Genomic DNA, 14,981 nt, shown 5'->3' on the forward strand with positions numbered 1-14,981 from the left:
GCAGCCACAGAAAGCCATTCTGCATGTGCTCAGAAGCACCTTTTTTCTGGCAACGTATTTGTTTCTCTAAGGGTCCCAGGCTGGGACTGCCAAGTAGCCAAGAGCTTACCACTCTGCTCCACGGGGCTCTTGGTTTCACTTAGGTAAACAGTTGAAAAGAAAAGGGCAAGGAAACAGGGAAGGAAGAGAGAAAACTACGAAAAAGAAAAGAACAAAGAAAAGTAAACATATCTATTATGGTCCACTTACAACACTGCTCAGTATAGATTTGAACAACATATTTAAGTCCTTTTACATTCTTGGCAAGTTCAAGTCTTTATGCTTATTTGTAATCCAATTATAAAACGGTATCCAAGGTCCGGCAAATTCTTCTTCCATTTTCCCTTTTAATATTATTGTCAGTTTGTCCATTTCCGCTGTTTCCATAATCTCTCCCACAAGTTCTTGGATTGGTGTTATTTGTTGTTTCCGATAAAATGCTAATAAAATTCTGGCTGCTGTCACTGCATGTATTATAAAGTGTTTTTGATCCTTATTAAATTAATCTGGATTGTAGTTCAGTAGAAACAGTTCTGGCCTAAAAGGTATTGGTATCTGTAAGATTGTATGAAGCAGTGTATGTGTCCTTATCCAAAATCTACGTACAACTTTACAGGTCCACCACATGTGGTAGAAAATTCCTGTACATTCTTTACATTTCCAGCATCTATCTGGTGTATTCTTATACATTTTAGCCAATCTATCCGGAATTAAGTACCATCTATAAAACATTTTATACAAATTCTCTTTCAAGTTAATTGATTTCGTTATTTTCATGTTAACCTTCCATATTTTATTCCATTGTTCTAGTTCAATTTCCTGTCCCAAATTTTGTAACCATTTAGTCTTACAATTTTTACCACTTCATTTCCCTTCTTCATTTGCATGAAAAATACATACATCTTTTTAATCCATTTTTCATCAGAGTCACATAACAGTTATTCAAATTTAGTTTGTTCTGTGTAGAACCCTCCCGACTTTCTGTCTTTATGATATCTAGACTCGATCTATGTCCTTGACCACCAATCTAAATTAATATTTTGCTTTAATAGCTCTTCTTTTGTTTTTAAAACCCCTTTCTCGTCCAATAATTCTTTATATCCAACTATCTTATCCATCGAAAATACATTCGGTTGTGTAAAAGCTTCCAAAGGTGAAACCCATTGTGGAGTTTTAACATATATTAATGGTACACATTTGGAACTCTTAAGCAATCTCAGAAAAATGAAAAATGTTTGTGTTACATTTCTTGCTACCTAAGGTTGCCAGTTTCTAAACTGGTTTTGATCTGCAGCAGATACTGGCTGGTGCCATGAATCCTCCACATCACGCAGGCTCCAGCCTCACATTTCTGAATATTAAACCTCTGCGAAGCGACATTTTCTTCCAGGCCAATTGGCAATCTTGTTCCCATCTCATTATTTCATCAAGTGAGACATTTAAATGACTACTGCAGCAGCAAAAGAGTAATTCAGAAATTGCAAACTAATAATGAAATTCAATCTAACTGCATATTTTGGGCTGCAAAAACCTCTTTGGCACTTGTTGCTAGGTATTGTAGCTAAAGCCAATGTCTGGTTTCCTTTACATTTCACATTATTGCCCCATTTCATCCCCAGTGGCAGATTCTGAAAAATACTAGGAAATGGAAAGACTGACACTGTGTTCAGAGAAATCCCGGGTCTCCAAGGGCACCAGCAATGAGAAGAAATCCCCAGAAGAGGAAGGGCATTCGGACATTAGCAAATAAATGGCTCAGACCTGCATCTGTTAAGACAAAAAAAAGCAGGTTGGGTTAACTCTGTAAGTAGCTCCTTTTCCTGGGCTGAAATGGTAAATTAGGCTATAAATTAATAAATACTGCTTTGCAATCCTCCCCTCTGAAAAGGCCAGGATGCTGAGCAGGAGTCCCAGGGCAGGCTGCCTCCGTTGCACAGGACATAGAGCTGGCCTTGGCTATGGAGCATGTGCTGCCTGTGGAGTTAGTGGCATTCACCCACCCTGGAAGCATTCCTTGTGCCTCTTTTCCAGATTGCTGAAAGGTCCCTCAGCCTCTTCCGTAGAATTATCTCCAGGGCCGATTCCAGATGACTAACCTTAAGTCGCTTCATGCCGCCCTCTTCCGGATCGCGATGGGGAAAATGCGAAATATCGCGTTTCCTTGCGCGAGTTTTGCGCGACGATGCGCAAAACTCGCGCGAGGAAACGCAATATTTCGCATTTTCCCCGTCGCGATCCGGAAGAGGGTGGCATGAAGCGACTTAAGGTTAGTCATCTGGAATCGGCCCTGATGTCTCTTCTGCCCCTATAGTGACCACTTTGGCTCGTATTTCCTTTAAAAGATTAATTCCCGCTTTTGCTTCCTTGAGTTCTTCAAGGCTGGCTTTTAATTCCCTTCTCTCCGAGTCTGTCTACATAAGACATCTTATACAGAGATGCTCAAATGGCTTAGAGGGAAACTACACAAGACATCCAACATGTGAAGAACACGTGTTGGTTTTCCGCAAGTTTCCATGGGAAGTGTAGTGAGAAAGGAAGGCCACTCGATGCAATTCTCCCCTCCCACTGTTCAAGGACCATATTTTATTTAATTACTTATTAATTTATTTATTTTAGACTTTTATTGGACCCTCCCCACAAGCAGGCCCAGGGTGGATTACGTCAGATAAAAAACATTCATATACTTTCATCATAAAAGCAATAAAACAGTATAAAAATTCAGACATTCAAACGAACATCACAAATATTGAAGAGGGCAGCCCAGGAAGCCAGCAGCCAGCCCGCCTGCATGCCCGCCTCGCCATGCAGTGGTGGTGCCCAGTGCTCCCTTCTCTTCCAGCTCCAGCCAGGCGCGCTTGCGGCCACCAGGTCCCACTCGGAGATGGAGCGAACACCTAGCACGCTTCACCACCTCCCTAGGACTGAGGGCTGGGGCGTAGTCGACTGGCCGCCGCTGACGTGCTCCCCTCTCTGCCCTAAATGCACTCCATACTCTGCAAGGAGGAAATGTGCCAGCGGTGGCCAGAGGGGGCTGAGTGGACTATGCTGCAGCCCTCGGTCCTAGGGAGGCGACGGAGCGCGCACGGCATCGCTCAGTCCTTGAATGAGAGTTGGTGGCTGAGGCTGCCGCAAGCACTCCTGCTGAGGCGGGCAGAGGAGGGAGTGCTGGGCACCATCACCACATGGCAAGGAGGGCAGGCAGGTGGGGCTGGCTGCTGGCTTTGTGAGCTGCCCACCTCAAAATAGTCCTCAAGTGGTGGGAAGGTTTCTCTCCCTGGCAGAGAATCGCATCGAGCGGCCGTTCTTTCTCACTACACTTCCCATGGAAACTTGCGGGAAACTGACCTGGCTTATCGAGGTCTACCAAAAAAACCCTCATTTATACCACGGTGCCTTTGACAGTCCCAATGTTTTTGCATGGCGAAGTGGCATCTACTCATCCCATGATCATTTCTATCCTTTTTGTGTTTATTCTGTGCTTGGTCGCTCATTCTGTCATTTAAGAATGTATCATATGGTGTGTATTAAATAAATTAAGACCACTGAGAAAAGCCTCACGTCCGAAATGCACTTGGCGCCATGTATATTATGATGATGTATATTATAACAGTACTAGGCCATCTGTAAGCAGTCTTTAACGTGTGAGATCTCTGTGTGTTCAGGGAGATTTGTTCAATACTTTTTACACAAGGTACAGTACTTCTATGTGGAAACAGACTTCTGTTGTTTTAACTACCCAGTTTTATTGTTTGGAATTTTATTAATTTTCTTTTTGCTTTTTTGCATTGACCTTGGCATTTATATATAAAAAGATTCCCCCCCCCCTTTTTTTAACCATTTTGGTTACCGAAGCTGCAGAATTCTGCAATGAGGGCAGTTTCTGAACCGCCTCCAGGGCAGCCCTTCTTGGGTGGCAACAGTGCTGTGGAAGACCGGGGATAATTCCAGTCTGACCCCATCGCCTTCCTCTGCGCCGTCACATTTCTGGGTCATACTGTGCCCCCTCCCTAAAATTTCAGTGGGATTACCTGGATGAGAGTCGCTCAGATTCCAGATTTAATCATAATCATTAAAGTATAATCATTAAATTATACTTGCTGTTGACAAAGGATGTTGACTACTGACTTTCTGTGTGTGCGCACGTGCATACCCACAAGCGGTTTTTTGGTCTTGCTTTTCATATGTAGCTTGGCTTGCTTACCTGATCCATCTGCTCTATTTGCTCTTCAAGCAAATTAAATATGTACTCCTACGAACTACCTTTGTTTCATGCTGTGTAATGTCAGTCCTAGAATTGCTTATGTTCTGTTTCAGCAATTCTTCAGCTCTGTATTAGATCCTTGCTAATGCTATGTCTTTATAAACTTGTATTTATTTACCCTATGGCATTGTTTCTGGAAATGTCCTTGATGCTGTAGGGAAATGTCCCTGATACTGACTGTACTCATCTCACACTATATAATCTGCCTTGAGTCTCAGTGAGAAAGGCAGAATATAATATAATATAATATAATATAATATAATATAATTCATTGCATCTGTTCCTAGTGGTTTTGCCAGACACCCTGGTCTGGATTGCATAAAGGAATTTACAGACACGGCTGTGCCTAAGCTGGACGTCACATTCTAGGCTATTGTGGGACCTTGAGCTCTACTGGTTTCCGAATTTGGAAGTTGCTCACATGGTTACCTTTGACATATACACAGTTGTACTTGCTGAATATTCCAGCGGAGATGAGACGGATGTGGACCCCGTCAGGCGTCTCTGTGACCTCTGCCACCTGGAACTCCTCGAAGGGTGGGATCAGAATCTCCTCCTCTTCTGGGAAGAAGGAGAACTCCTTGATGTAGCCCCCGTAGCAGGTCTCAATGGTGAAGAAGGTGTCCTTTCCAAAGCTCATGGCCTGGTCCTTGTCCAGCGAGGAGGAAGCAAAGTATCCAAAACGGGCCTTCTCGGAGGGCTCCGCAATGAAGCTGGCACCTCTGACCCCGCGGTACGTTTCGTGGCACTTGGGACTGGCGTTGGCCCGCAGGACTTGAAGGGCTCTCGTCAAGAGGAAATGGAAGGCCTTGAAGTGGAAGGCCCTGAGGTAATACTCTTCGCTCTCCCCTGCTTTCCTTACAGCTCTGTTTAAATCGCGATATAAGAAGGCCTCTTTCCGTGTGTAGGCCAAGGCCGCGATGGCGTACTCCGGCTTGAGGTCTTTGGGCACTGAGGCAGAGGCCTTAATCTCATTCCACTTGGCAGTTGCATTTTCCCAGACCTTGGCATAGATGGTATCAGCAAACTCAGTGCGGAGGAGAGCCCCCACCTTATCCTCCATCATATCCTGGCAGCCGTTGTATTGGTCATCAAAAGAGGTTGTGGCCATGTCAAATGGCACCTCTCGGATCGATGAGAAGCTTCTCTCTATGGAGAAGCTGAAGACCTGAATCAGAAAGGAATATGTGGGCAGACAGCTAGAGCAAAGGCAGGCTGAGAGTGGGACGGCGTGCCTGGGCCCCAGAATGGGCTAAGCAAGGTGTAACTATGCTTGTGGCAAGCTTGACAGGTCTCCTGCTTTGGCAAGAGACCTCCACCCCCTGCTGGCTCCACCACTGCCAAGCTAGGCAGCAAAGGAAATGGGAAGGGCGGTGGTCTGATGCCATTGCGTCACTTCTGGCAAGACTCAGAAGTGATGTCATCGCATTGGAGGACGCTCTAGCATTCACCCACAACTCTGTGATTAAATGTGTCACCACGTTGCCGGCCAGCCCCCAATAAGAGTCACCTGCAGACAACCCTACGTATGACTGCACTGTAAGTGTCCTTGTGGCTGGATAAAGATACAAAGAAATTCTACCCTCTATGGCCCAAGATAAATAAGAGTTTAAAGAGAGTTGAGATTTTCTTAACAGGATCATGTGATCCATCATACCTCAAACGTTTAAAATCTGTTAGTATGTAGGATTGCCAGATGGGGTCTGGACTAATACCAGACCCTGAGGAGAAGAGAGGTGGACTTACTTTTTCATGCGTGGGCTCCCAGGACGGTGCGATGACATCACAGCAAGAAGTGATGTCACCACGCTGACGCCCTACTCCGGGCGCCACTCCTGAGCTGTACTGAGCAGCCTCAGGAGGCCACTCAGGTGCCCGGGCTGCTAGCCGCTTTCCTGAGCCATGCCACACAGCCACAGGAGGATACCTGGGAGCCTGGGCTGAGTGGCTGTTTCTCCCAGTCTACCACACCGCCACTCTGCCACATGGGAGAGGAGAGGGGGGAAGGGGCTGGGCCAAGCGTTCGATTTAAGGAGAACGATTTTCCTGGACAGACCCCCAAAATACTAGACGGTCCGGGTGAAAACCAGACAGATGGCAACCCTCTTAGTATGTGGTACAAGCGCCTGTGGAATGTGGCTCTGATGGAAAAAATTACCTCATCCCTTTGATTAGCAAAGACTTGAGTGTGCGTGAATGCTTTTTTGCCCTCTGGGGTCCATTTAGATCGTCTGCTAATCAACAATCTGCAGCTCTTCTCCCCCCACGCCACACTAGGAGTCTGTGGAAAGATGGAATTTGACGCATTTACTGAGCAGAAAGCCCCGGAGCTGCGGCAACGTCTTGTTGAAGTTGCAAAGCCAAAATGTACGGCAATAACGGGCATTGTATTTTTTTCTCAATTTCTTGGTTGTTTCACATTTGCTGTTTTAGGGTTTTTTTCTTTGTTGTGCTTTGTTAATATAGAATTACATGTAATATTTTTTTTAAAAAAAGAATTTAAAAAGGCATATTACTGGCTTTGCTTGCCATTTATCCACAGACAGCGGGCAATTCCCATCCTCTGCACTCATCGACTCAAAGGGCAGAAGAAAAGGGGGGGCAGCATTGATAGTGATGCTTTAGAAATTCCCCTCATTTCTGTATTAAAGACCATAGAGATTGGAGGACTCCCTAGAACATCACACCCAGAAGTGATGTCACATCCACTTGACCTCTCCCCCAAAGTGATGTTGCATCTGACATGATGTTCTAAGAATTTCCTGAATCTCTACAATCTTTACCATAGAGTTTGGGGAAATTCCTAGAGCGTTAGGGAGGATATCCCATCTAGGGTTGCCAGGTCCCCTCAACCTCCTGGCAGGGGGATAGGGGCCTGGCACTTACCTTGGGGGAGAGGGGTTGCACGTGCACACAAAGCGCGTGCGTGCCCCCACAAGTGCGATGATGTCACTTCGGGAGTAACATCATTGCACGGCCCCTGGGAGTGCGCCCACGCTCCACAGGGGCTCAAAACGGGCCCAACCCACACTGAAACTGGCCCGAAATGAGCCTATTTTGGCCGAAATGGGTCCATTTTGAAGCACTGTGGAGTGCAGGAGCACTTCTGCGCTCCGCAGAGGCCCCGATCCAGGCCAAAACGGGCCCAATCCCGGCAGCTGCTGCACACAGGAGCACGCAGTGCCACGGGGGAGTGCGCACGGAAGGATCCCCTGCCCCCACCGGGGGTCTGGCATCCCTAATCCCATCACATTCCCTGAAACCCCACCCTCCCAGGCACGGCCTTCCAAATCTCTTGCATTTACTGGCTCAGGGCTGGCAAGGCATCCCTACATTCCTGTTCCAGGCACGTGCATTTCCTTTGGCCATCATAACCGCCATGGGGAGACCAACATGTCACGAGAGATGGCTGGTCAGTCCAGTGGATGTGGGACTCTTACCAACACCCCTGCGCTGCTTCTCAGAACAACGGAGGCCGCTCCCTAACACGGTTTTCAGATCTAGGCCCTGCGCCAGCTACTCATTCTGCCCCAGTCTGCCGTTCCCCACAACAAGGTGAATCCATTTCCGTTTCAGACTCAAGCCCTTAGCCCCTTGTCCCCTCGTGCGTCCTTAATACCTGACGGTCTTGAGAGAGAAATCCCGCCAGGCAGAGAATCAGGATCACACGTTGTGGTGGCATCTTCCTCCTCGGCCTCCTGCAAAACATCCCGACCTCTCTTTATTTCTAGCCCGTGTTTTGCTGCCAGCCTTGTTGCTGAGAACAGACTTGGGGGCTAAAAGCTGCTGCGGGGGGGTGGCAGCCCCCATCCTTACTCTGCACCAAAACACACCCAGAGCCGGAAGCAGACCCCTCCCTCCCCAGATCCACACGATACACAACTCATCACACATTCTGTTAACTGGAGCCGGTGGTTCAGGCGGCCGTGTTTGGAGTTCTCTCTGCTTAACAAGGCAAAGGCTGTGGCCTCCCAGGGCAAGGAGGCAGGCAGGTCGTTCGGGGGCGGCACCATCCAGAAAGACGGCCTCCGCCCTTCAGGCTCTTTCCACCCTAGGATGTTGCCTCTTGCATGTCTCTTGCACCCCTCTGCGATCCCATTCGTCCCCGAAGCCCCCAGGATGACTTCAGTCCAGTCACTTTCTCCCCTCCCAGCCTACCCCGCAATGTCGTTGTGAGGATAAAAGGGGAATGGGTGGGATGTAGTGTCAAATCTTAGTCTTCTCCTCCCAACCATCTTGTGTCTTTAAAGGGATGCTTCCTGCCAATGCAGGGGACATGGGAGGGAATGTGGCACTGTTGGAACAGGCAATATCTAGTGTACGAATGAAAAGAGGATGACCTTGCAGAGGGTGGTGGGGAGAAGCTAGTCAGATAGGAATGGGGTGGTGGTCTTTACCTAAGGGTCCGCTCCCGGCATATCTCCAGAAGGCTATTCTCCTTCTTGCAAGTGCTGCACACAACACATCAGCACATCAGGCAGCAAGCATGTCTCTCTAGCATGCTGTCTCGCTCTATGTCCCTTCCCATCCAGTATGTTAGTTCCCAGAATAAATTGTTTTTGATCTTTGATCTTTAATCCATTCAGTCCTGATACCGACAAGACTCTCCCCATGGTTTTTAACCCCTAAAGATCTTCTGGCTAGGCTGCCAGAGGCCAGGATAAAAAATCCAGCTTGATATTGCACTGGGAGCCTCCTGAAAGGGGCAGGAAGTGGGCTCTCTACAAAGGGAGTTTCCCACCTGCTGGAAGGCTCTGTGGAGAGTACATGGACTAAAGACCTTTTATCTCAAGCCTCCCGGGCTCCACGCCTTGGCTAGGAATCATCGGCTCAAGCTTGCCGGACAATACCTGAGGCTCCTGGCTTGGCCCTAACCCTTCCACTCCCCACATTGATTCAATCATGCTCAAGGCAGAACTTCCCAGCCGTGGTCAGCAAGAGCGCCTCTCACGGAAATCCCAGTTTCGATCACCAGCCCCTTCCTCCAAGCTCCCCTCGCAGGACAACTTTAGCAGGTACTTTCAAACTCTCCAACAGATTTCAAGCGTCAACCCTAAATCCAGTCCTGTCCCAGCGAAACCACAGCCTCCCAGCGGATGGAATTAAAGCTTCATAAAAAGCACCCCCTCGACTCCCTGCCTTGGCAGCTGGGCCGATTCCAGATGGCCAGAAATTGCTGTTTTTCTGCGGAAATAATCGCTTACTGGCCACACGTTCACTTTCGTCTCCATCCACTTTGTCTCACAGCGTGCCGTGCCGTCCCGCTTCCAGATGTTCGCACGGCCAACTGAGGTACCCAGGATTGGTTGTTTCCTCCCCGTCACAGTTGACGTTGGGGGACTTCATTGGTTCGCATTTCGGTTTTTTTTAAAAAAAAATTTTTACGTGTTTTGCGCAAATGTGCAAATGTGCAGGTATGCGAATATGCAGCGTCGACTTTTGTGCACTTTTGTGCATTTGTGCACATTTGCGCAGTTCGATGTGCGCAAACGTGCAACTGCGCAAATGGCGCCCGGTTTAAAAAAAAAAATTAAGGGAATATTGTTGGAGGGAAAGGGGAGGGCCTCTCCGCGGCGACTAAGCGTCCAGAAGTGTGCAAACCCTCAATACCGCGTTCACACCGTCCGCTTATAGAGTGCAACCGAGCTCCATGGACCACAGGTAAGCCGGGACAGGAAATTGCGGGTGAGGTCGCTGAAAAAGCGAAAGCACTCGCTCTATTTGTGCCCATCTGGAATCGGCCCTGGTTTCTGGATCCAAACCTGCTTCTCCAACTTATGGCTGGCCAGACCCCCCTCCTTTGGGCTGAAATCACTGAATTTTCCTCTCCTTTGATCTCTGAAACTTCACCCCCCCCCAGACCTGCTTTTTATCACCCACTCCTCAACTGTAAGAAGTCCAGTAGCACCATTAAGACTAACCAACTTTATTGTAGCATAAGCTTTCAAGAATGCATCTCGAAATGCAACACGTCTGACCAAGAGAGCTGTGGTTCTCGAAAGCTTATTCTGCAATAAAGTCGGTTAGTCTTAAAGGTAGGTGGTACTGGACTTTTTACTATTTTGCAACTACAGGCTAACATGGCTAGCTCCTCTGGATCTACTCCTGAACTGGGCTCTAGCCCGTCTTTCCTCTTAAAGATCAGGCTTGTAGGTTTTCTTTCCTCCCTTTAGTCCCCCAAAGCACCTCCGGCTTGTCTAACTGCTAGCCAGTCCCCCTTTCCCAGGTTACCCCCCAATGAACAACCGTTCCCAGGCAGGGAAGTTTATGTAAAGGTTTTGTGTTTGTTTAGGGTACTGTCTCGTTTGGCTATTCTTGCCTTCCCATCATTCTCTGTCTTGTTAAGGGAATAAAGATCTTTCTTATTTAAGTGCTATTTTCTCCTTCATTTTTTGTTCTGCCCTGAATTGCGGTCTTGATATACATAGGCAGAAGATCTCAAAGTGATCAGCCCAGCGGATGCTTTCTATGCTTATGAGGGGCACTTTGCATTCATTCATTCATTCATTCATTCATTCATTCATAGTCCGCCTTTCTCACTGAGACTCAAGGTGGATTGCAAAGTGTGAGATTAGTACAGTCAATATCAAGGACATTTCCATAAACAATGCTACAGGGTAAATAAACACAAGTTTACAAAGACATAGCATTAGCAGGAATCCAATTCTACATAGTGGTGACGTCTGTGGTCCCTAACTCGTTCGCGAAGTATCTGAGAGCCCCCCTCCCTACAATACAAAAGCCTTTTTGAGTAATTTGGTTTTGCATCGTTTGCGGAAAGCCAGGAGCGTGGGGGCTCTCCTGACCTCCTCAGGCAGGCCGTTCCACAGGGCAGGGGCCACCACAGAGAAAGGCCGTGTACGGACTGCTGTTGATTTCACCCATTTGCAGGCTGGCACATGGCCCCTGCATAGCCCCTGCATAAGGACCTGTGCATTCTCTGTGCCCACATACACACCTGAGGAGGGGAAGAAAAGCAGAGGCCGAGTCCTCTATCCCTCCAACAAGTTGCCTTGCCTGCTTTGTAGCCTTGGGTGGGGGAGAGGCAGAGACCCACACTTCCCACCTCCTGTGAGAGACAGGGAGGTATGGCTTGCTGGTGTATGGCGGGGAGGGGGCGGGTTTGAGGCTGGGGTGGCAAAGTGGATCGAGTGTCCGACTAGGGATCACTCTAAACATTACTTCCTTCACGAGTTCTCTAGGAAGCCAACCAAGGCTTGCACAGTCACACAACAGCTTTGGAGAATAAAGCAAGGAGAGCCCGGATGGGCTTGGAAAGCTGCCCCCCGCCCGGGGGGAAGGAGAGCTCCTGCCTCTCTCCCAAGCTTTTATCCCCCATGCAAAAACATTGAGGAGGGCACAAAATACCTCCACGTGATCCAAGACCTCAGGGGACCTGAGTTCAAATCCCTGCTCTGCCATGATGGAAGCTTGCTGGGTGACCTTGGGCCAGTCACGCTCTCTCAGCCTAACCTCACATGGTTGTTGTGAGAAAATGGAGGGGAGAGTAAGGGTCTAAGGGGCCTTTGGGTTCCCATTGGGGGATACAACTGGGATATATATCAAGACAAATGGATGCACATTCTCCCACCCTACCCCAGCCCTTGCAACAACCGAGAAATGAAAGAGCTGGGGTGGAGAAGGATGCAGGTGCAGGAACCGGTTGAGAAAATTTGCCTTCTTTCCAGTCTGTGCAATTTCAGCATTTCCCCCAAGTGCTGCTGTAATATGGGAAGTCTGCAGTGCAGGAGGAGACATGCAAGAACCAGCCCCTTGCAGCCAGGGGAGCAGGTATGGTTGCCAGCTCCACATGGAGAAATTCCTCGAGATTGGGGGGGGGGAACCTGAGGAGGTCAAGGTTTGAGGAGCGGAGGGACTTCTGATGGGGTATAATGTCCTAGAGCCCACCCTCCAAAGCTGCCATTTTCTCCAGGGGAACTGATCTCTATGGCCTGGAGATCAGCTGTAATTCTAGGAGCTCTCCAGCCACCACCTGGAGGCTGGCAACCAAAATCTCCAGGAATTGGGCTGGAGGGCTATATGTGGCACAAAACCCCTGGGGAGGAGGGGAGTTTTCCCCAGCTCACCTGGCTCTTCTCTTTTTCTCAGAGCTTCGTCCCTGCCGGGGCTCCCTTGTGCTTTGGCTTTGAATGTCTTTTGTGGTCTGGCAGCTTCTTCCAAGGCAGGTCTCTGAAGGGGCTGAAGGTCAACGATAAGCTCGATTGGTTAGAGCAAACTACACCTTTGAACGAGCTAATTAACGACTAATGGGATTGCAATTTTTAGTTTTCCACATAGGATAGTAAATAGAACTGCAAACCAGCCCCATGTAATCCCATTCCCACCCATTCCGCACATAGCCCAGAAAAGAAAGTAAGAGATAAGGAAAAAGACAAGCTGCAGACATGGGCGAGGGGCGGGGTGCAGGGGGAGCCACATGGATTCACCTTAACAGGCAGTGAAGAAGGCGAGGCCTTTCTGCTCAAAGAGATACCAGAAGTCTAGCCAGATGGACATGAAAGTTTAGGGTTCCTTGTCTGTCGTTTGCAATTCTCTTTCTCAGAGCCAAACTAAAAGTGACGTCTTACACAGGTTGGACACTAGTCGGCTTCCCTCAAGTTTTGATGGGAAATGTAGGCATCCTGGTCTTGCAGCTGTAATGGAGAGCCAAGCTGTAAAACCAGGGCGCCTACATTTCCCATCAAAACTTGAGGGAAGCCGACTAGTGTCCAACCTGTGTAAGACGTCACTTGTAGTTTGGCTCTCAGACAGAGATCTAACATACCTCTAACTGGATCACCCATAGAGGGAGGAACAGGAGATTTCCAGCACTGCAAGATAATTCGCTTGGCAACCACGGCTGCCCTTTGGATTAATAACATGCGTTGTTTGGGAAGTGCTTATAAAGCTGGTATACAGCCTAACAACAACAATAATAACAATTGTATGCTTATATATCGCCCTTCTGAACAGATTCGTGTCACACTCAGAGGGTTGAACAAAGTCAGGGTGTTATTATTAACCCCACCTCCTGTGGTGGCCGTTTGGTGGTTGCACTCACCACTCTGTGTCAGATTTCCAAAGGTGCCCACAAACTTAAAACCGTTGGGGACCCCTGGCCCATGGCATTCAATCAAGTTGGTAGAGCCCAATGCCCACTTACACAGGGAATAGAGATGGGCCTCCTTCAAGTGCCACCCTGCACATGGGCAAAATCAACAGCAGCCCATACACGGGCTTTCTCTGTGGTGGCCCCTACCCTGTGGAACGGCCTGCCTGAGGAGGTCAGGAGTGCCCCCACCCTCCTGGCTTTCCGCAAACAGTGCAAAACTGAATTATCCAAAAGGGCTTTTTTTCTCAGCTGTATTGTAGGGAAGGGGTCCCAGATGTTTCGCTATTGAGTTAGGGACTGTAGACTTCCCCACTACGTTGCCTTGCATATTATCTGCTGCTTTCAGCTTGTGCTCCTATATACTACCTGTGCTTCATGTTGTCTAATGTCGGTCCTAGAACTGCTTATCCTCTGTTTCAACATTTCAGCAAGTTTCAGCTGCAGTCCCCCTCTCGTCCTCTCCGTTGAACTCTCCCTGGGCAACGACCAAGAGGGTTTGTTTGTGGTTGCATGTGGGAATCCCAGCCATTGTATGCAAATCTCTTCCTCCTCAATATCCTTCCTGAACTTTTGGAGAACTTCCTCCGTAGCCTGCCACCACCCGGGGTCTGCATTCTACCCCCCACCTGTCCCACTGAAGCGCCCTGTGTCACTAGAGATGGGGAAACGTGTGTGAGTGGGGACCAACGTCCTTCTGTCCTCTAGCCACAGAGGGCCACCTGCCTTGGCAGGGTCCCTGGATTCCTGCTTAGATGAGCTTCTGGTCAGTGTTAAGGGCAGTTAGCACACACTAAGCTTCTTTACCTTTAAAGAGTGTTGTTCATGCTACACATAAGTTCTACATAAACCAGTTTGGTGTAGTGGTTAAGAATGGCAGGACTCTAATCTGGAGAGCCGGGTTTGATTCCTCACTTCTCCACTTGAAGCCAGCTGGGTGACCTAGGGTCAGTCACAGCTCTCTCAGAGCTCTCTCAGCCCCGCCCACTTCACAGGGTGATTGTCGTGAGGATAATAATAATAACATATTTTGTAAACCTCTCTGAGTAGGTGTTGTCTTGAAGGGCGATATATAAATCAAACGTTGTTGTTGTTACTGACTCCGCACACGTTGGATAATGCACTTTCAATGCACTTTATCAATCGTTTGAGGTGGATTTTTTTGTTCCGCACACAAAAAAATCTGTTCCAAATGATCCATAAAGAGGATTGGAAGTGCATTATCCAACGTGTGCGAAATCACTCCATTGTTAAACCAAACACCAATAAACGCGAACTAATCAGTGCACAGCTAGAGATGCGGCAGATTTCTTAAAGAAACCCAAATGCAATATTTTGCTAATCCTAAACTGTATCTGGAGATGTGATGTGAAAGTGTCTCTTGAAAGTTCATACTGGATAAACTGTTGTTAGTCTTTAAGGTGCCCCTGGACTGCTCCTAAAGTGACTTATTAGTTTACCTTAACTTTCCCCCCTTGAGAAATGGGCTCAAGGCAGCTGAAATGGAACAAAGGGCGTTCTTCACCTTTTGGCACAGCCTTCAAGCTTTGTTTTGCTTCTCTGGCACACTTC

The 14,981-nt window shown here is 48.1% G+C and overlaps 1 protein-coding gene across 1 annotated transcript; it reads right to left on the bottom strand.

The window, feature by feature from the left end:
* Positions 1–1,263: 1,263 nt before the first annotated feature.
* LOC129326360 (erythroblast NAD(P)(+)--arginine ADP-ribosyltransferase-like) lies at positions 1,264–8,009 on the bottom strand. The gene is made up of 3 exons (XM_054974516.1): positions 7,920–8,009; positions 4,730–5,468; positions 1,264–1,806 (listed from the first exon to the last, which is right to left on the bottom strand). The coding sequence occupies exons 1-3, from the start codon at positions 8,007–8,009 to the stop codon at positions 1,706–1,708; spliced, it is 930 nt and encodes a 309-aa protein (XP_054830491.1). The 3' UTR covers positions 1,264–1,705.
* Between the last annotated feature and the right edge of the window lie 6,972 nt (positions 8,010–14,981).

This window comes from Eublepharis macularius, chromosome 3 (assembly GCF_028583425.1).
Source record: "Eublepharis macularius isolate TG4126 chromosome 3, MPM_Emac_v1.0, whole genome shotgun sequence".
Classification (NCBI taxonomy): Eukaryota; Metazoa; Chordata; class Lepidosauria; order Squamata; family Eublepharidae; genus Eublepharis; species Eublepharis macularius.